This window comes from Piliocolobus tephrosceles, chromosome 16 (genome assembly GCF_002776525.5).
Source record: "Piliocolobus tephrosceles isolate RC106 chromosome 16, ASM277652v3, whole genome shotgun sequence".
Taxonomy (NCBI): Eukaryota; Metazoa; Chordata; class Mammalia; order Primates; family Cercopithecidae; genus Piliocolobus; species Piliocolobus tephrosceles.
In genome coordinates, this window is record NC_045449.1 from 71,847,096 (window position 1) to 71,867,807 (window position 20,712).

Genomic DNA, 20,712 nt, shown 5'->3' on the forward strand with positions numbered 1-20,712 from the left:
AATAGCCAGGCGTAGTGGCGGGCATCTGTAATCCCAGCTACTCAGGAGGCTGAGGGAGGAGAATCACTTGAACCCAGGAGGCAGAGGCTGCAGTGAGCCAAGATCACACTGCTGCACTCCAGTCTGGGTGACAGAGCAAGACTCTGTCTCAAAAATTCTCTTGGGTACAAGTTGACAGTGGTAGGAAGTAGAAACAATTTTGTATTCACTTAAGATAGATCATTTCACCCTACCTCCAAACAATGTTTAATGCCTGCCTTGGTAACATGTCCAATTCTGTCTCTGTACAGATACCGAGTGGCAATCTGGGTATGTTTGGCAATAGTGGAGCAGCACAAGCCAGGACCATGCAGCAGCCGCCACAGCCACCAGTGCAGCCTCTTAACTCTTCCCAGCCCAGTCTCCGTGCTCAAGTGCCTCAGTTTCTATCCCCTCAGGTCAGACCCACATCCAAGCAGGACTAAGCAACAGGATGTAGATGCCGGTTTTTCGTGGGGTCCTGTGTTATCTGGAAGTCACTATTTTAAAGTGAGAGCTGAGTTAATCCATGTTTAAGAGAAGGCCTTCTGGTTTTTAATCGATAAATTAATTTTAGACTGTAAAGTAGTAAACTGGTTCTCCTGACCCAGGAGACATTTTCAGAGCTTGCTCCTTGGAATGCCTCAGCCACCCAAACTAACATTTGGCATCTTCCTAGTCAGAAGCAATATTGAGGGGGAAGGACCTGCCCAACACAATCCCATTGATGTGCTTTTGTCCCAGTCTTTCTCGAGAAGATTATTCAGATGAACCCAGTGAACTGTCCTAGTTTGGTGGGAGAGGGAAGTGACACACTGTAGTATTGCTGAGGATGTAAAAGAAACCCTTAGAAGCAGCCAAGGACTGAATCATGCTTTAATGAGAAACTAAATGTGATCTTACATAATAGTATGTATATTATAGATTTTCAGTTATGTTTAATATTCAGCATTAGATCATTTTTGCCAATAGAGATGGGTTTTTTTTCTTTCTCTGATAGCTTTTTAGAAGTGAACCGTAGAGATTGTTAAGAAAAAAAGGTTGCTGGGCGCGGCGGCTCACGCCTGTAATCCCAGCACTTTGGGAGGCTGAGGCGGGTGGATCACCTGAGGTCAGGAGTTCGAGACCAGCCTGGCCAACCTGGTGAAACCCCGTGTCTACTAAAAATAACAAAATTAGCCAGGTGTGGTGGCGCATGCCCGTGATCCCAGCTACTTGGGAGGCTGAGGCAGGAGAATTGCTTGACCCCAGGAGGTGGAGATTGCAGTGAGCCAAGATCGTGCCATTGCACTCCAGCCTGGGCAACAAGAACAGAAACTCCTCAAAAAAAGAAAGAAAGGAAAAAAGGTCAAATTGAATTAAGGAAAAGGATATTGCTGTTTTGCATGGCTCTGAGGCCTAATGTATATCAATTGTTGGTGTTAATATTGTTTATTTTTAGTGCATTTTACAATTTTAGGCTTTGGACCCAGTTTCTAATTACAGTGTTAGTTCTTACCCCTTATAAGGTATTTGATGATCGATGGTATTGATAACATCTTTGCTGTGTGGGTAACTCAGGGCTCTGGTAATTCTTCCCACGTAATTCTGATGTGAAGGTTGACTGGAGCCTGCCCTGAGAGAACAGCAGCATCTTGAAGTACTTACTACATTCTCGCATTCTTCTAGCAGAGAGGGAAAAAACTGCTTTCTTCCCCAAGAGACCTCTAATATCAAGAAGACAGTTAAGACTTCTGAGGGATCTTATTTTCAAACTGTCCCAAAAGAGAATGTGTTAATTCATCAATCTTCTATTATTTATAAAATGTAATTTAAATGTGTTCAGTTTGTTGGAATATGGTGTCTTAGTCCATTTGGGCTGCTGTAACAAAATACACCTTAGACTGGGTCATTTACAACAGCATGAATGTATTGCTTGCAGTTCTGGAGACTGAGAAGTCCAAGATCAAGATGCCAGACGATTCAGTGTCTGGTGAAGGCCCGTTTCTCCTAGATGGCAACTTGTATGCATCTTCATGTGGTGGAAGGGGCAAATGGGCTTTCTCAAAGCCTCTGTCATTAGGATGCTGATTCCATTCATGGGGTCTCCTGATCACCTCCCAAAGGCCCCAGCTCTTAATACCACCACAATTAGGGTTTAGGTTTCAACATAGGAATTCTGGGGGAGGGGGACACAGACATTCAGACAATAGCATATGGGAAGGCAATGCTAGTATACAAAAAAGAGCAGGATGCACTAGGCACTGCAGTGAGGATAATTCTCACTCTGTAATTGTTCAAATCCAGGTTTGTGCACTGAGTTGATAGTGGACAATTATCAGTGTAACTAATACATTTAACTATTATCAGGTAATAAGATAAAAGTTATTAGATAATAGTTAAATGTATTCATTAGGATATAGGATAAGCTACTATAACAAAGAGGCCTCAAAAAACAGTAGTTTAAACTAGGTAGACATTGATCTCTCTCAGGTTACAGTGCAGAAAGAAGCAGTGCAGGGATTGGGGGCAGCTCTGCCACAGCCACTTCCCAGTAACAGGGAAAAAGGCAGCACTCTTGTGCAGGTGGCCTTGAAATTGCACACACCACTTTCAGTCACATCCTACTGCCCAAACCTAGGCCACAGCAGCACCCAGTTTGAGAGGCAGTAGCAGAAGAAGCAGTTAGTCTTACCCACACAAAGCAAACCAGCATGTCCCAAATGGCAAGGCATCTGTGTGCCATCTCACTGTTTCTTCCATATTTCCATGTTACCTGTAAGTACTGATAGGAAGGACACAGAACCTTGGGAAGTTCATTTATAATTAAAATATTTGGAGGATGAGATCTCTGAAGACTTTCGTTCTTCCTTCCCTCCTTTCTTTTTCCTTTCTTATTCTTTACTTGCTAACTACTAATATTAAAATGTCCGTACATTTTTTAATGGCCTTTGACATTTCACCCATGAGACAAATATAATTATTATTGCGGGATCTGGCCGGCAGCCCGCAATGCACCAAGGCTCTTTCTTTGTTCCCAGGCAGATTGGCAGGTCGAGAAGTAAAAGACACACATGAGATAGTGAAAGCTGGGTCCAGCGTGTCACCACCTTTTGGTCCTGCGATGCCGCCAATGCACTGGATATACCAGCATTTATTATTAAGTTTAGTGAGGGCAGGGTAGGTTAGTGAGGGATATAGGGTCGTTTGATTATGAGGTGAGATGATCACATGGGATGAAGTAATTCTTTAACATAACATTGGTATGCAGAAGTAGAGTATACAGAGGTAAGAATTTACGATGTAGTGTGTGCATCAGCAATTTCTAACAGAGCCTTAAAACAGAAACACAGTCTGTCCATAACCTATGTTTAGTAAGATACTAATCAGTAGTAATAATTGCAGCGAAAGCTTGTTGCAAACAATAGAAACAGGGCATGAAACTATACAACTGGTTAGACCACAAATTCTCAGAAGGAGTATGCCTTAACCCTGAAGAGCCCTAGAAGAGCCATGGCAAGCAAGAGAAGGGCATTTATAACCCTATCTTATCCATGTGAACAAGCGTCCCTCATGCGTCCGTTTATAGGCTCTCCACAAGGGTCATATTCCATTCCCAGAGCTGTGAACATCTACTTCTCTGGGATAGGAATCTTGGTGATGTGAGACCTCCCTGACTGCACGTCCGTTGATAGGCTCTCTGCAGTGGGAAGCACATCACGCACTGTTGGCTCATTCTGGCAGCCCAACCTTGCATTGTCTTTATACAGTCCTGCGTGCAATTTTGTATTTATAATAACCAGGGGCATTTCATCTTTTATTCCGTAGCAGTAGTTTCCGGGGGTCTCCCTACAAATTATCACCTAATCATTTTTGAATTTTGAAAAACTACATGGACAAGTAACTATTTTAACAGAGATACAATGGCTGATGGCATATTTTTTGTTAAACAGGTTCAAGCACAGCTTTTGCAGTTTGCAGCAAAAAACATTGGTCTCAACCCTGCACTATTAACCTCGCCAATTAATCCTCAGCATATGACGATGTTGAACCAGCTCTATCAGCTGCAGCTGGTGAGTGGACAGACCCATGCGAGTTAGAGCACGCAGGCCGAGTGCTCTCCTGGTGCCCGTGCAGATGCACCAGTGTGGCGCACCACTGAGAGCAGCAGTTGTGATAATGTTTGTCTTCACATCGGGGATGTCATTGAGACTGTCGTGAAGTATTTAAACTCTTCATGAGTTAGAAAGTTCTCACTCAGAGGTGTCCTTACTAAGTTTTGTAAATGTTTTGGCCTCTTTGTTTTTGTTTTTGTTATTGTTTAGAGGCAGCATCTCACTATGTTGCCAGGCTGGTCTGGAACTCCTGGACTCAAGGGATCCTCCCACCTCAGCCTCCTGAGTAGCTGAGAGGCCTACTCAGGGTGTGCACCACTGCACCTGGCTTGGCCTGTTTGTGTTCAAAAAATCTACCAGATTTTATAATTAGGCGTGTCTTTTCATTTGAGCTCTCAGCCAGAGTTTCTGAGAACCACAGAACACAAAAAATCATTTGAGTGACTATTTTCTCAATAATTCTAAGGATGGTATACATAAATACTATTCTAGAAGCACAGGAGAAAAATTGGTTTGTTACATATAGTAGATACCTTAGAACATTAGAACTTAATTCTCTCATGAAACCCTGGTCAAGAATGGCTGATGTGACCTAATAATTCTTGAAAGACTTTTTTTTTTTTTTTTTTTTTTTTTTTTTTTTTTTTTTTTTTTTTTTTGAGATGGAGTCTTGCTTTGTTGCCTAGGCTGGAGTGCAGTGGTGTAATCTCGGCTCACTGCAAGCTCCGCCTCCCGGGTTCATGCCATTCTCCTGCCTCAGCCTCCTGAGTAGCTGGGACTACAGGCACCTGCCACCGCACCCAGCTAACTTTTTGTATTTTTAGTAGAGACGGGGTTTCACCGTGGTCTCGATCTCCTGACCTTGTGATTCGCCCGCCTCGGCCTCCCAAAGTGCTGGGATTACAGGCATGAGCCACCATGTCTGGCCTGAAAGTTTTATAACTTTACATAATCTTGATTTTTTTTAAATTCTCAAACGGTCTTACTGATTTTACCATAAATTGCCATGTCATTGTATACCTAGATGCCTACTGAAATTATATACACTAAAAGACCCAGTGAGTTATTTCATTCTTTAATGTGGGTACCTGATTTATTTAGCAATCTTAGCCAGCAACTTCATCACCTAGAAAATGACTAGGAATCGGCCGAGCACGGTGGCTCATGCCTGTAATCCGAGCATTTTGGGAGGCCCAGACGGGTGGATCACCTGAGGTGAGGAGTTTGAGATTAGCCTGGCCAACATGGTGAAACCCTATCTCTACTAAAAATGCAAAAATTAACCAGGCATGGTGGTGCGTATCTGTAGTCCCAGCTACTTGGGAGGCTGAGGCAGGAGAATCGCTTAAACCTGAAAGGCAGAAGTTGCTGTGAGCCTCGCACCATTGCACTCCAGCCTGGGTGACAGAGCAAGACTCCATCTCAAAAAAAAAAAAAAAAAAATGACCAGGAATCATGAAGGAGAAAAAAAAAAAAAGAATGGGACTCCAAAAGACAAAACCATTGGCATAAGATCTTTGCAAATAAGAGAGTACTTGAGCCCTCAGTCCTTCCCTTTTGCTGTTTTTTAGACGTATGTCCAACAAGTTTGAGGTCTGACTTTTCTGTATGCAGCGGGGGAGGACAAGGAAGGCGGGAAGGATGTGTCCCAGAGATACATGCTATGTGTCCTCGCTTTAAGGGAGAGCACAGAGCTCTAGACATGAAGTCAGGACCAAGGCTTGGCCCTCAGAAACTGTTTTTTCTTTTTCTTTTTTTTTTTTTGAGACGGAGTCTTGCTAGTCTTGCTCTGTTGCCCAGGCTGGAGTACAGTGGTGTGATCATGGCTCACTGCAGCCTCCACCTTGTGGGTTCAAGCAATTCTTCTGTCTCAGCCTCCCAAGTAGCTTGGATTACAGGCACCCGCCACCACACCTGGCTAACATCTGTATCTTTAGTAGAGACGGGGTTTCACCATGTTGGTCAGGCTGGTCTCGAACTCCTAACCGCAGGTGATCCTCCCGCCTCAGCCTCACAAAGTGCTGGATTACAGGCGTGAGCCACTGCGCCCGGCCAGAGACTGTTTTTTCATCTATCAGAAGGGAGGAATCGCTGTGGGGAGGCAGTGCACATGTGCAGTCCTGTTGCTTTCAGTCCTGCCAGCTGGAGACCACTGACCTCCAAAGGAAAGGAGACAACTCTGAAAACAGGCACTCATAGAAAAAGCATGCAGGTTTAGAACTGTTACTATAGAGGAAGATTGCTTTCTGCCGCTTGATGACACAGGCATTGCTGTATTCTGGCACAGAGCTGATTTTCTTACTGATGTGCTAGAATCTTTTAGTTATACAGTAAGTTTTTATTGACCCCCATGGTGTGAAAGACGTCAAGAAAATGTTGAATTACAATATTGTGTTCTAATTTTAAAACAATGTATTCTGTTCTTAAATATTTTTCCAGAAAAAATGGAAAAATAAAGTTTCAGTGCTTCCATAAGGTTAAGTTTTAGGGCCTATAAGGATTTACTCAAGTATTTTATTCCTCCATGATTACATATTAATGAAGCATTTCTAATAGTACAATCTCCACCTTTATTTGGATTCTACTTTAGTGTCCTTTTGCCAAAAATGTCCCTAAAATTCATGTTGTAAGAAAAAATTATGATATTCAACCAACATTTCAAAACAGTCAAGTGACCAAAGCTTCTATGTCAGTGTACAGCAGAATATCATCATAACTTTAACCAACTTTGTAGATGACAAGTTCGTGTGGCAAAAATGCATTTCAGGTTCTCTCTTAGCTTTCATTCCCGTGATGTTATGGAGATAACCACGTTGTTCAACACACATCATTCTTGAATGATTTGGGACAGTTACTCCCAGTGCTTTGCCACATTGTCTGGGCTGTGCTGGACTTCAGTCTCCATCATTATAGAATAGGTGGTGGTGGTTGTTGTTGTTGTTGTTGTTTAAGTTTGTATGAATCAAGCAGAAGAATTTTGATCTTTTCATTAAATGAAAAATATTTGCTGACCAACATCATCACCAACACTAAATGGGTATTGACTCTGTGATTTTTTTCTAATTCTGTACACTAAAAAAGTGGATAAGACATTAATCTTTTAAAAGTGCTCTGTGCCTCCAGAATATGTGTCAGCCACAGCTGGGCGCATTGGCTCATGCCTGTAATCCCAGCACTTTGGGAGGCTGAGGCGGGCAGATCATGAGGTCAGTAGTTTGAGACCAGCCTGGCCAAAATAATGAAACCCCGTCTCTACTAAAAATACAAAAATTAGCTGGGCAATGTGGCACGTGACTGTAATCCCAGCTACTCAGGAGACTGAGGCAGGAGAATTTCTTGAACCCGGGAGGCAGAAGTGGCAGTGAGCTGAGATCGCGCCATTGCACTCCAGCCTAGGTGACAGAGCGAGACTCCATCTGAAAAAAAAAAAAAAAAAGTATGTGTCAGCCACAGTATGGGCCAAGAAGAGTGGCTAGGTTCTCTTTGTTAACTAATGTCAGAAAGTTGAACCATTAGTTCAACTTATACTTAATTATTATACTATTTTAACTCTTCTTTCTGTCAACAGGCATACCAACGTTTACAAATCCAGCAGCAGATGTTACAGGCCCAGCGTAATGTGTCCGGATCCATGAGACAACAGGAGCAGCAAGTAGGTGCTGCCCAGATTGATTTTTATCATGAGCTATAATTTTCCCTGATAGAAGAGATGCTAATTGATGAACTATTAGATGATCTTTGATTTTTCTCTAGCCAAGCCTTCCTTGGAAAATTCCTGGGTTCAGCTAGGTTTGGGAGGAGGTTGACCTAGCCAGTGGTGGCCTCAGCATAAAGACAATGAAGAATTCACTTGGTCCCTAGACAAGCCATGAGTGTCCCTTCCCACCTGGTTAACGCACCTATGTCTCTGCCTGCCAGGTTGCGCGCACAATCACTAATCTGCAGCAGCAGATCCAGCAGCACCAGCGCCAGCTGGCCCAGGCCCTGCTCGTGAAGCAGCCACCACCGCCACCGCCCCCGCCGCACCTGTCTCTGCACCCCTCTGCAGGCAAATCGGCCATGGACAGCTTCCCCTCGCACCCGCAGACTCCCGGCCTACCTGACCTGCAGACCAAAGAGCAGCAGTCTTCACCCAACACCTTTGCTCCTTACCCTCTTGGTGAGTGTCCCATGGTCTTCAACAGCCACATCAGGTAGAGAGGGTACCTGGAGTCCATATGTGGTAGCCAGGGCACCATTTCAGTGGTTAGGAGGACTGGCCAGCGCTGAAACCATAGCCTGTTGGAAATGCAGCCCCAGACAAAATCAGAGAACAGGTATCTCAAGGCTTTTTAATTTTAAAAAAAGTTTTTTATTATTTTCTGGAGAAATGGGGTCTCACCACGTTGCCCAGGCTGGTCTCGAACTCCTGGACTCAAGCAATCCTCCCACCTCAGCCTCTTAAAGTGCTGGGTTTACAGATGTGAGCCACCATTCCCAGCCTCAAGGATTTTTAATAAGGGAACAACACTAACCGTGTTCTATAGAGCAGGCGTTTTGCTGCTGCCATAATACTCTCAGTATAAAACCTTTAAAGGTGGTACCAGTCAGAGCCTCCAAAATCTCATTTCTATTGTCACATGTCCAGAGTTTGTTCTATTCCTAGTCTACTGTGAACTGTACTTTACCAGCCACTTCCTCCAGCCTAAACCGCAGAGAAGACTTTATAATGGTTTGGTCAGTAAAAGTATTCAGATTTACATTAAAAGCACTTCTTAAAAAGCAGTGGTTGTTGATACAGCTCATTTTGTATGAAATGTGATTTGTATAATCAATGAAATCAACATATGTATATTGAAATCTAACTTGTAGAAGCACACTCGGCACATGAAACCTGCAGGTCACTATAAGACATGGTGCCAGGCCTCAAGGTCAGGCCTACCAGGAGAGACACAGCTCACATACCTGAAGACACCAGAGGGTATAAATGAGTAAATTGATTCTGCATGGACTAATTTGCTGTAAGAATTCAGAACTCATTGAAAGCACTTTAGGCTTGTCTGTTGATTGCTATTAGAGTCTGTAGATGCAGGACAAAGGGTATCAGTAACTTGGAAAATACATCTGTAAAGGGCCTAAGGCCAGTTGAGTGGTAGTGAATTTGCTACCAGCAGATAATATTCATTTATCTAATTCTATTCAATGTCTCTCAAAAGGGCGGTGTATTGTAATCATTTGAACACTTTTTACTTGACATATTATAAATGTGATATATCTTTAATATGAGATTGATAAATACTAGACTAGATGATCTCGTTCCTTAATTATTGTCTCATCCATTAACACCCTTTGTGTCTAAGTAGTTAAGACCTGACTTAGGAATTAGACTGCCTAGGTTTGAGTCCCAACTCACCACCAACAGGCTCACTACTAACTTGGGCAACTTGCCTGGCTGCTTTTTACCTCAATTTCTTTCTTTTTTTTTTTTTTTCATTAGAGACGGGGTCTTTCTGTGTTGCCCAGGCAAGTCTCAAACTCCTGGCCTCAAGTGATCCTCCCTAAGTGTTAGGATTACAAGCCCGAGACACCATACCCAGCCATACCTTAATTTCTTCATCTGTAATGTGGAAATACTTAACTCCTAGGTTTGTTTTAAAGATTAAATAAGCTAATATGTAAAGTTCTCTTTTTTTTTTTTTTTTTGGAGACAGAGTCTCTCTCTGTTGCCTAGGCTGGAGTGCAGTGGTGCGATCTCGGCGCACCCAGCTAATTTTTTGTATTTTTAGTAGAGACGGGGCTTCGCCGTATTAGCCAGGATGGTCTCAATCTCCTGACCTTGTGATCCATCTGCCTTGGCCTCCTAAAGTGCTGGGATTACAGGCATGAGCCACCACTCCTGGCCTCTTTTTTTTTTTTTTTTTTTTTTTTTGGATGGAGTGCAGTGGCATGATGATAGCTCATTGCAGCCTCAAACTCCTGGCCTCAAGTGATCCTCCTGGTCTCAGCTTCCCAAAGTGCTGTGATTACAGACATGAGCCATCACACCCGGCCTAATATGTAAAGTCCTTAAATAGTGCCTAGCACATAGCAAACACTTTGTAAAATGTCAGCTACTTATGTAAGTGCTTCTGTTTTAGAAACAAATTTCATTCCACCTATTATCCTAAAATACGTTAGCTTCAGCTTTCTAGTATTCACCTGTCTTCTTAACCTATATTTGGAAGATAAAGTACACTTATCATGACTTTTTTTTATTTTATTTATTTATTTATTTATTTTGAGATGGAGTCTTGCTCTGTTGCCCAGGCTGCAGTGCAATGGCGCAATCTCGGCTCACTGCGACCTCCACCTTCTGAATTCAAGCAATTCTCCTGCCTCAGCCTTCCAAGTTGATGGGATTACAGGCATGTATCACCACGCCTGGCTAAGTTTTGTATTTTTAGTAAAACTGAGTTTCACCATGTTGGCCAGGCTGGTCTCGAACTCCTGACCTCAGGTGATCCACCCACCTCAGCCTCCCAAAGTGCTGGGACTACAGGCATGAGCCACCGCGCCCGGCCACTTATCTTTACTCTTAAGGAGTTTTTCTCTTAGTACAAGTTAAAGAATTCATGCAGTGAATCTTTGAAATTAGTTGAAAAATAATTTGGATAATATTTTATAATATTCACAGTGAAGTTATAAATGTATTAAAAACAAATAACTAATAAAGTGTAGGAAACTTTGGTTGTAAAATTGCCTATCTTGCTGGCTCTCAGCATTTCTCTGCATCAGCACCTATGTTGAAGAGCCTATTAGAAACTCAACAATTCATGTAAAGAAACCAGCAGCCCATGGTCAGTAGTGGGGGCTCCCAGCTACCTTCCTTCCCTCACATTCAGCCTGTCCTTGTTATTCTCAGTCTTTTGCCACCTGGAGTTCGTCATTTAGATAGGAAGAGCAGGCATATAAACAGGATTCTCACGGGGGTCTAGAGAAGGAAAAGTTCACTTTCACTTTGAGTGGTGAAAGAAAAATCAGAGAATAGTATTAAGCTTGAACCTCAAATGATTAGATAGCATTACAGTAAATAAAGGGGAAGCCTTTCCAAATGAAGGGGAAGCCTCACATAGCACAGAAGAAAGAGGCCTGGCCTGTTTCAGGGGCCCATTTTGCAAGGGCCAGGCCAGTCTAGCTGACTTTCCCAGAGGGGAAAGTTGGGAGAGATGGGTTGGGGCCAAATTGTGGAATTTGGAGCGTTCCGAAGGCCAGGTTGAAGCCCTGACATTGTTGCCACCTTACCTGACTATATCTGTACAAGCTGAAACGAAGAGAACTCAGAGATTGCAAGTAGGCAGCCCCGTGGCACTGATGGGCTTGCAAATGCATTTTGTTAAGTCTGTGAAGCGTGTATGTGCATGTGCGTAGGCGTGTGTTAATGCCAACATTCAAAAATTGGGGAAAGTGGCTTCTGGTTTCTCTTAAAAATGGCTTTAGTGGGTCTGTGTTCCATGTAGCAATAAGTGGTTGGCCCCAGTAGCACCTGTTTATTTAGACAGGACAGACACTCTGGTTTGCCACAGTCCCCGTGAGGCCCACCTCTTCATGTGCATGGCCCACTTGGCTCCTATGGGCATTTGAATTTGCAGCCTCTGAAATAAAGGTAAGAACCAGAATGTTCAGCACCTGGCTTAGTAGTAGAGGCTCACTATGCTTACGTACCATGTGGCATAGTTGTGCATATGGTAAGGATCTGTGGAGTATGTGTATGTGGTCATGGGAACTGCAGCTGGAAATCCGGGGGGGGGGGACCCTTCTGCTCATTATTCCCTGCCAAACAAGCAGTCTGTCCTGCTCCAAACTGGTGTCCTCATCAGAAAGTCTTTACTTCAACCTTTTTATCATTGTCTTCCTTCTTCATCGTCTTTCTTTATTAACCTAGCTTGGTACAGGTCCTGGACAGATAACCAGCTACCTGCTTTTCGCTATAAGAAATGAGCTCAGACGCCTCAGCTCACCATCCCAGCTGGGGGCAGATGGCAGCACCCCATCTGTCAGATAGTTCAGTTCCTTAAAAGTAGTTTGATATTTAATTCACAAACTCTTTCAGAGCAGACTTTTGTAAAGGAAACTCACTGAAGGTAGAACTGAATTATCCTATCAGTCTGTTTCACAGGTGGTACTTTAGAGTTCTGGAAAAGTGTTTTTGACCCAATGAGTTTCCATAAGATTTCCATAAGATATCCCAAAACCAGAAAAGATTTTCCTAATCGTTTGGACTTTTTCTGTTTTCCTGTGGACCCTGAGAAGCCTCAGGACCGTGTTTATCCAGCACTGAAACAAGTAAAGTGAAGAGAGTTGTGGGCCTCACTTAATCAAAGACTTTTCACATTTTCACCTTAATTTGGGAGTAATATTCCGAGAAGTACATGCTGTTATGAAGATAAAAAGTATTTTTTCACCAGCACTAAAAGTTACAGTTAAAATATTTTGTTGTATCCCATCTACTTGGGAGGCTGAGGCAGGAGAATCGCTTAAACCCAGGAAGCGGAGGTTGCGGTGAGCCAAGATCGTGCCATTGCACTCCAGCCCGGGCAACAAGAGCAAGACTCCATCTCAAAAAACAAAAAAAATTTGGTGTAAGCGAAGACTGAAATAGCTTCTGTAGGAGAGCTTTAGAATGAAGTCTTTTAGAGGAGCAGGCGAATCCTAATCACATCTCTCTCTTTAGCTGGACTGAACCCAAACATGAATGTCAACAGCATGGACATGACCGGTGGCTTGTCGGTGAAGGACCCATCCCAGTCCCAGTCACGCCTCCCCCAGTGGACGCATCCCAACTCCATGGATAACTTGCCCAGTGCCGCTTCCCCCCTGGAGCAGAACCCTAGCAAGCATGGTACGTCTGGGCTAAGATGCCTGTGGTGGGATCACTGCTGGCTTAGTCATCGATCTTCCTGTTGTATAACGTGCCCATTCTATACTTTTCTAAGAATTGAGCACTGAAAGTTGGATTTAAAATAACCCATTTCATTACAGTGCATATAAGATCTCAGCTAGGCCGGGCGCGGTGGCTCAAGCCTGTAATCCCAGCACTTTGGGAGGCCGAGACGGGCGGATCACGAGGTCAGGAGATCGAGACCATCCTGGCTAACACAGTGAAACCCCGTCTCTACTAAAAAATACAAAAAACTAGCCAGGCATGGTGGCGAGTGCCTGTAGTCCCAGCTACTTGGGAGGCTGAGGCAGGAGAATGGCGTAAACCCAGGAGGCGGAGCTTGCAGTGAGCCGAGATCCGGCCACTGCACTCCAGCCCGGGTGACAGAGCAAGACTCTGTCTCAAAAAAAAAAAAAAAAAGATCTCAGCTAGTCAGTGATCAAATTTCTTAAAACCCAGCCATTAGATCTTAGCTACAAACCTAGAAATAATTTGAAAACCCCAGAGCAGCAAAGAATCTAGGTCATAGCCCATGTACTTTTTTTTTTTTATATCTATATTCATCAACAAAAGCTTGAGTCTGCTGAAATATTTTCAATAAAATAGTAAAACACAAATAGAAAATCAAATATGCAGTATGTATGGGAACTGCAGCTGTAAATACTAAGGTGCATTTCTGTTGGTTATTCCCCTCCATCCAAGCAGTCCGTCTTACTCCAAACTGGTGTCCCCATCAGGAACTCGTTACTGATGGACACACCAGTAAGGTGGAAGCAAAAGATAACCGTAGGAGGTACTCTCACTCTCAAGCATTAAATTTAGCTCTGAACTTGCTGGTAGAATAAACAGCAAAGGAAATTCAATAGGTTACGTAGTTCTCTCTTGATACAAAGCATTCTAAAAAGAAAAAGGAAACTATGGAAACTGTGTCTCATGGTTAACTTACGGAAAATCATCACACACTGCTGGCACGTTTCTTAGCAGGAGGGCCTTGCTGCCTATGGCTGGTTGGTTTGGTTCTGTATGAATTTTTAACATCCACTGTGTTCTTCCAGAGTGAGGGTTTCAGACTAAAAGGAGGGAAGAGGTAAGAGCAAATTTGATAACTAATCACGAAGACTCATAAGTTGTCCCCAAAAAGGTTTATTAAGGGCAGCTTCCCATGGTATGGATATGTATTTTATAAAGATTTCTAACTGGACAAACTAAAATTGTTCTTCAGGGCTTTCGGTCTTTCAGGGCTGAAATTGGAGCTAACTTAAATAGTCACTGGCCAGGCATGGTGGCTCACACCTGTAGTCCTAACTACTTGGGAGGCCAAGGTGGGAGGATCACTTGAGCCCAGGGGGTTGAGGCTGCAGTGAGCCCTGATCACATCACTACACTCCAGCCTGGACAACAGAGTGAGACATTGTCTCAAAAAAAAAAAAAGTCGTTGATTCTTACAGAATCCTAGACAGACCAAGTCTTACAATTCATGTAACCGAATAGAGCAAGGCATTGGACCTAGAACAGAAAGTGCATAGGGAGGCTTAGGGTATCTTCTGCTGTCTCTCAACTGGAGGGTATTCACTCGCTTCTTTGTTTCCTATTGTCCCCGTAGGTGCTATCCCTGGAGGTCTAAGCATTGGGCCTCCAGGTAAGTCCTCCATTGATGACTCCTATGGCCGGTACGATTTAATCCAGAACAGTGAGTCACCAGCCAGTCCTCCCGTAGCTGTTCCCCATAGCTGGTCACGTGCCAAATCTGACAGTGATAAAATCTCAAATGGCTCTAGCATCAACTGGCCCCCAGGTAAGACCGTGCAACACTTCCGTGCAACAGCAGCAGGTCAGAACACGCTCCAAGCCTGCAGAGAGTGATGAGGCTGAGAGGATCCTGAGCTAAGGATCTGGAAGCGTTAAGCCCAGAGCTTTGGCATTTTCCTTGGAAATCCATTTGTCAGATCAATTTTGGGTATGGTTAGCATCAGGCATTTTTCTGTAATCCCTTAGTTCAACATGAGAAGTGGAAGGGGTGGCAGGGAGGAAGCACACTGTATACCATCTGGTAAAACTGTTCCGACTCTGTGAAAACTGTCTTAATATGATAGCTATAATATCTGGTTCTAGTTTGTTCCAAAGGATTGATTGTTTTAATGAAAGAGAGTATCAAGAGTATAAAGTGTACCTCTCATTTAATTAGTAGATTATAAAAATTTCTACAACAGGACAAAACATCTTTTAAAATGTCATGAATCAGTGTGCAGATGTTCTGATCTGTGGCTTCTCGTTTGGGTTTCTTAAACAGAATTCCATCCGGGAGTTCCATGGAAAGGACTGCAGAATATTGACCCTGAGAATGACCCTGACGTCACTCCTGGCAGTGTCCCCACTGGGCCTACCATCAACACCACCATCCAGGATGTCAACCGCTACCTCCTCAAGAGTGGAGGTGAGGGTGCTGCTCTGCCTGTCTCTGCGTGGACGGTCTCTCTAGACCCATTTGGAGATGTCAGGGGTGACAGGTTGGGCTCTGAGGCAGGGATGATACAAGGCACAGTTGAAGCAGTCATCTGAAGCAGCATGAAGAGACGGCAGTTAGTGCTTATGGGGAAATGGACATCAATTTGAGTTTCTGCTGGATTTTTTTTTTTTTTTTTTTTTTTTGAGATGAAGTCTCACTCTGTCGCCCACGCTGGAGTGCAGTGGCATGATCTCAGCTCTGCAATCTCCACCTCCTGAGTTCAAGCGACTCTCCTGCCTCAGCCTCCCAAGTAGCTGGAATTACAGGCATGTGCCACCATACCGGGCTGATTTTTGTATTTTTAGTAGAGACAGGGTTTCGCTGTGTTGGCCAGGCTGGTCTCGAACTCCTGACCTCAGGTGTCACCCATGCTGCTGAATTTATTGATAAGTAATGTCTTATCATAAAAGTGCCATCTCTGATAAAGTTTTATCACAGCATGCTGTTTTGTGGAAGAAAGAGCTAGATTGCCATAGGTACTACCACTAATAAGGCCGCCTCGGTAGTTCCCAAAACGTTAAGTTTCCCACTTGAAGTATGACTCATTGGAGCCTTGTGTTTTGTGTTTGCTTCTTTTCTTTCTTTCTTTTTTTTTTTTGAGACAGATTCTTGCTCGTTTGCCCAGGCTGGAGTATAGTGGGGTGATCTTGGCTCACTGCAACCTCCACCCGCCTCCCAGGCTCAAGTGATTCTCATGCCTCAGCCTCCCGAGGAGCTGGGACTACAGGCGTGCACCACCACACCCAGCTAATTTTTTCTATTTTTATTAGAGATGGTGTTTCACCTTGTTGGCTAGGCTGATCTCGAACTCCTGACCTCAAGTGATCCACCTGACTCGGCCTCCCAAAAGTGCTGGGATTACAGGCGTGAGCCAGTGTACCTGACTGCTTTTGTGGTTCTTTAAAGTGATAGGCTTCTAAATGTATCTGTGGTTTGACTGGAAAGCCAACATGAGTACAGATTGCCCTGTCTATTTAATACTGTGTAGTCCTTGGGGTTACACAGCTGCTTTTCGGATGCAGCTGCTTTTCAGAGCAGGGGTGTTATGGGTGTCCCTGCTGTCAGACACAGCCAAGTGGTGCCCAAAAGGGAGCCGTGTGGCAGAGGACAGGTGAGGCGCCAGCCAGAATCAGAGACCCAGCCCTCCCTGCTTGTCACACCTGGTGGGGCACCAGGGTTGTGCCTGACAGGAAAGTTAGCATATTTTGAGGGTTGTGGAGAAGTGGTGGCAGGTTGTACAGATCCAGGTCATAAGGGAAGTTGGAAAGAATCGAAGTTGCTTAATACGTGGCAGAGCTCCCTGAGTGGTGCCCAGATGAAGGATCACGTGGCCCCTTAGCCTCCAGGCAGAACCAGGGCCACTGGGAGTGGCCTCCGCCATCGCCTGAGTGTGCCATGATGTGATGAAGATGGCCTGAGAAACACGTGGCAGCTCTTCTCCAGCTCCACATGCAGCTGTCCTCCAGCTCCATAGCCTGTCCAGTTAAGGAAATCGACTTGCAGGGAGGGCAGAAGAGAACCTCAGCCTAAGAAATGCATTGGCCATTGAGATAAGGCAAGGCAGTGGCATCTCCAACCCTAAGACTAAGAACCAGCCAGCCAGCCAACCTGGGTGACTTGTGGCTCCAAGTGAACATCGTTTGACTTCCCAGGTGCTTGAGCCTGCCCTGGCACTTGTGCACAGACATCAGTATTCAGCAGCAGCCAGCTCAGGTGGCTCATGCCAGTCCTCCCCTTCAGCTCATGACCAGCACTAGGAACCTTGTTCCTCTACTCTGGTACCTCTCTTGGTTGTATTTAAGGATACATTAGGGTTTGTTACTGAAAGAAAGGGGAGTACAATGAACATCTCTTCACGTAGAAGTTGCTAACCAGAAAGCACTAGCAGGCTGAGCACAGTGGCTCACACCTGTAATCCCAGCACGTTGGGAGGCCCAGGTGGGAGAATCACTTGAGGCCAGGAATTTGAAACCAGCTGGGCAATATGAGACCCTATCTCTACAAAATTTAAAAATGAAAAAATTAGCTGGGTGTAGTGGCACACATCGGTGGTTCCAGCTACTCAGGAAGCTGAGACAAGAGAATTACTTGAGCTTGGGAATGTCAGGACTGCAGTGAGCTGTGATTGGGCCACTGCACTCTAGCCTGGGTGACAGAGCAAGACTTCATCTCAAAAAAAAAAAAAAAAGAAAAGAGCCGGGCGTGGTGGCTCACGCCTGTAATCCCAGCACTTTGGGAGGCTAAGGCGGGTGGATCACGAGGTCAGGAGATCGAGACTATCTTGGCTAACACGGTGAAACCCCGTCTCTACTAAAAATGCAAAAAATTAGCCGGGCGTGGCAGTGGTCGTCTGTAGACTACTTGGGAGGCTGAGGCAGGAGAATGGCGTGAACCCGGGAGGCGGAGCTTGCAGTGCGCCCACATCCCGCCACCGCACTCCAGCCTGGGCGACAGAGCGAGACTCTGTCTCAAAAAAAAAAAAGAAAAGAAAAGGCCTCTCAAAGTGCTGGGATTAAATGCCTGAGCCACTGCGCCCGGCCAAGCTGACACCTTTTTAAAGTAAAGATCTTCCTGAGCAAATTAACACAGGAACACAAAACAGACAGCCTGAGTTTACATAACACAAAGAAGGGAGCAGCAGACAGCAGGCCTGTTGGAGGGTAGAGGGTGGGAGGAAGGGGAGGATTGAAAAACTGCCTGTCAGGTACTATGCTCACTACCTAGGTGATGGATTGATCTCTACAACACACCCCCACAACACACAGTCCACCTGTGTGACGGACCTGCACGTGGACTCCCAGAACCCAAAATAAAAATTGGAAAAAAAAAAAGTGAAGACCTGCAGATTACCCATAAATGCTAACTTTCCTCGACTCTGGTGCCCTCATTCTAAAGAGGTCACTTGCAGCAGGGCAGCTGCAAACAGCTGTGCAGGTTGGACACTGCATGTGTCCAGGAGGTGCCACATGCCTGGTTATTCACTGCACAACGTCATGTGGGCCTACAGCTGAGATGCCATGGCTTTTCAGAAACCATCCGATTCTGTTTGTGGTCATCAGTTTAACAGCCAGACTGTGCTTATGTTCCCTCTACTAGCCAGGATCCATGCACTGGCAGAGTTATTGTCCCAATGAGAGCTCTTTCCATCCTGCATTCACCCCAGCTGTCACCGTTACTCTGTCCTCACTCTTCTTATCCAGCTTCTTGCTTTCTTCACAGAATTGAAAGGGAGAGTCACATTAGAAAATACAAAATAAAACCAAGCAGCGAGGAGCTGAGCTTTCACACAAGGGATCAAGGTGCCTTAAGGATGGCCCGTTTACCCCAAATCTCCCTTTCAGGCACAGGGACAAGCTTTCCTCAAAAAACTACAGTCCTAGGAATGGAATAACTCAAGTCCATGTACACAGTTATTAGGACAGATGTCTCTTAATTATTCATGTATTTAAAAAGGGAATCATGAGCCGGGTGTGGTGGTACCTGTGGTCCCTGCCGCTCAGGAGGCTGAGGCAAGAGGATCACCGAGCCCAGGAGGTTGAGGCTGCTGTGCACTGTGATCACGCCTGTAAACAGCCACTGTGCCGCAGCGTGGGTGACATTGCAACAGCCCCATCTCTAAAAAAAAAAAATTTTAAGCAAAATATGAGTGGAAGCTGATGGGACACCCCAGTCAGAAGAAATGTTCGAATTTTTATGGCACATTTTGTAATGAAAGGCTTGGAGTTTTGTTCTTCTATTTTGTAACCATTGTTTGAACTGTGAGAGGAGTAGATTGCCCTGGATTTTTATTTTCTGTTATTTGGGAGAGGAAATCAATGTGGTGCTTTAAAACTCTGACATGGTATTTTAAGCATTCTGGCGGGAATTCTCAAAGAAGCTCGTGCTGCTTCTTGCCCTTTGATTCCTCCACCTTCAGCAACATCCCAGGCCTCCCTGAGTAGCTACAGGGACCCAGAGTAGGAGGCATGCCCTGTTTCTTCCTTCCCACATGACACTTTCATGTTCAGGCTTCTATTAATAATGGCAGCCTTGGGAGAGGTTGATTCTTGATGGTTAAGATTCTCACACCCTGCAGTTAGAGTCACAAACCCGGACACCGCCACCACCTTGCTCAGTGCCGTGTTTGGTTCTGCAGGGTCCTCCCCGCCATCATCTCAGAATGCCACGCTGCCTTCCTCGAGTGCCTGGCCGCTCAGTGCCTCCGGCTACAGTAGCTCTTTCAGCAGCATTGCATCCGCACCTAGCGTTGCAGGTACGCGCCTGGCCTCTAGACTTGCAGGTAGCATTTTCTTTCTTTCCCCAAACAAAACTTTGACAGGCCCCAGCTTTTCCTGTTGGCTCTTTACTCACTCCCTGAGCTGGGAGGCCGTGTGGCATGATAGAGGATGGGTGGGGGCCTTGCCCAGGCACAGTGGGCACCTTGGGCACATCAGCTTGCACACACATGGAAGTGGTAACGTCTTCTCCATGCAAGTGTGTGGGCCCATTGCCTTTTCTCTTCCTTTCCCCCATGGCCACAAGACAAGGGGTATGCCAGGTTTTGAAAACTTAGAGGCAAAACACTTCTGGGAATTTGCAGTTACTTGAGTTTGCCAGGGGCTTGACTTGGTGTTTCTTTGCCTCTCACACAGTCTGCTGGTGTTAGCACTCTGTGGCTCCCCAAACACAGCAGTGTTTGTCTCAAGACTGCATATTCTCCATCTCTCTGCCTTTCTAGGTAAACTGTCAGACATTAAATCGACGTGGTCCTCTGGCCCTGCCTCCCACACGCAAGCCTCTCTGTCTCATGAACTGTGGAAGGTGCCCAGAAACACTACTGCACCCACGAGACCACCTCCAGGGTTAACCAATCCCAAGCCCTCCTCCACCTGGGGTGCCAGCCCCCTCGGCTGGACCAGCTCCTACTCCTCAGGTAAGCTCCATGCTCCTCGTGTTCCAATGGGGGCCTTACCTTTTAGGGGATGTGCTTACCACTTTGTCCTGTAACTCCTTTGTAAGGACCCCTGCCTCTAACTCTGGAGCCTGGGAGGGCTTAGGAGGGCACTAGGGCCACCCTAGATGTCCAGGGCATTAGCTGGGTGAGCCTGGTGTTTTTAGCATCAGCCTAGGTGTGCCGGCACACAGCAGGTTTGCCCTGGGCCAAGAGGTCCCAGGCGGTTCCAGCACCCATTGAGGGCCCATGCTGGCCAGCTCCATCC

General features: G+C 45.3%; 1 protein-coding gene across 6 annotated transcripts in view; it reads left to right on the forward strand.

Moving 5' to 3' along the window:
* TNRC6C (trinucleotide repeat containing adaptor 6C) overlaps positions 1-20,712 on the forward strand; it is a 153,301-nt gene that overhangs the window by 123,933 nt on the left and 8,656 nt on the right. For all 6 annotated transcript variants that reach the window (XM_023211692.3, XM_031934355.1, XM_023211690.3 and 3 more), the window contains 9 exons: positions 291-437; positions 3,951-4,070; positions 7,681-7,764; positions 8,031-8,271; positions 12,802-12,969; positions 14,612-14,803; positions 15,299-15,442; positions 19,650-19,766; positions 20,232-20,426. In XM_023211692.3, the coding sequence (XP_023067460.1) occupies positions 291-437; positions 3,951-4,070; positions 7,681-7,764; positions 8,031-8,271; positions 12,802-12,969; positions 14,612-14,803; positions 15,299-15,442; positions 19,650-19,766; positions 20,232-20,426 (1,408 nt within the window). The remainder of the gene's footprint in view (positions 1-290; positions 438-3,950; positions 4,071-7,680; positions 7,765-8,030; positions 8,272-12,801; positions 12,970-14,611; positions 14,804-15,298; positions 15,443-19,649; positions 19,767-20,231; positions 20,427-20,712) is intronic.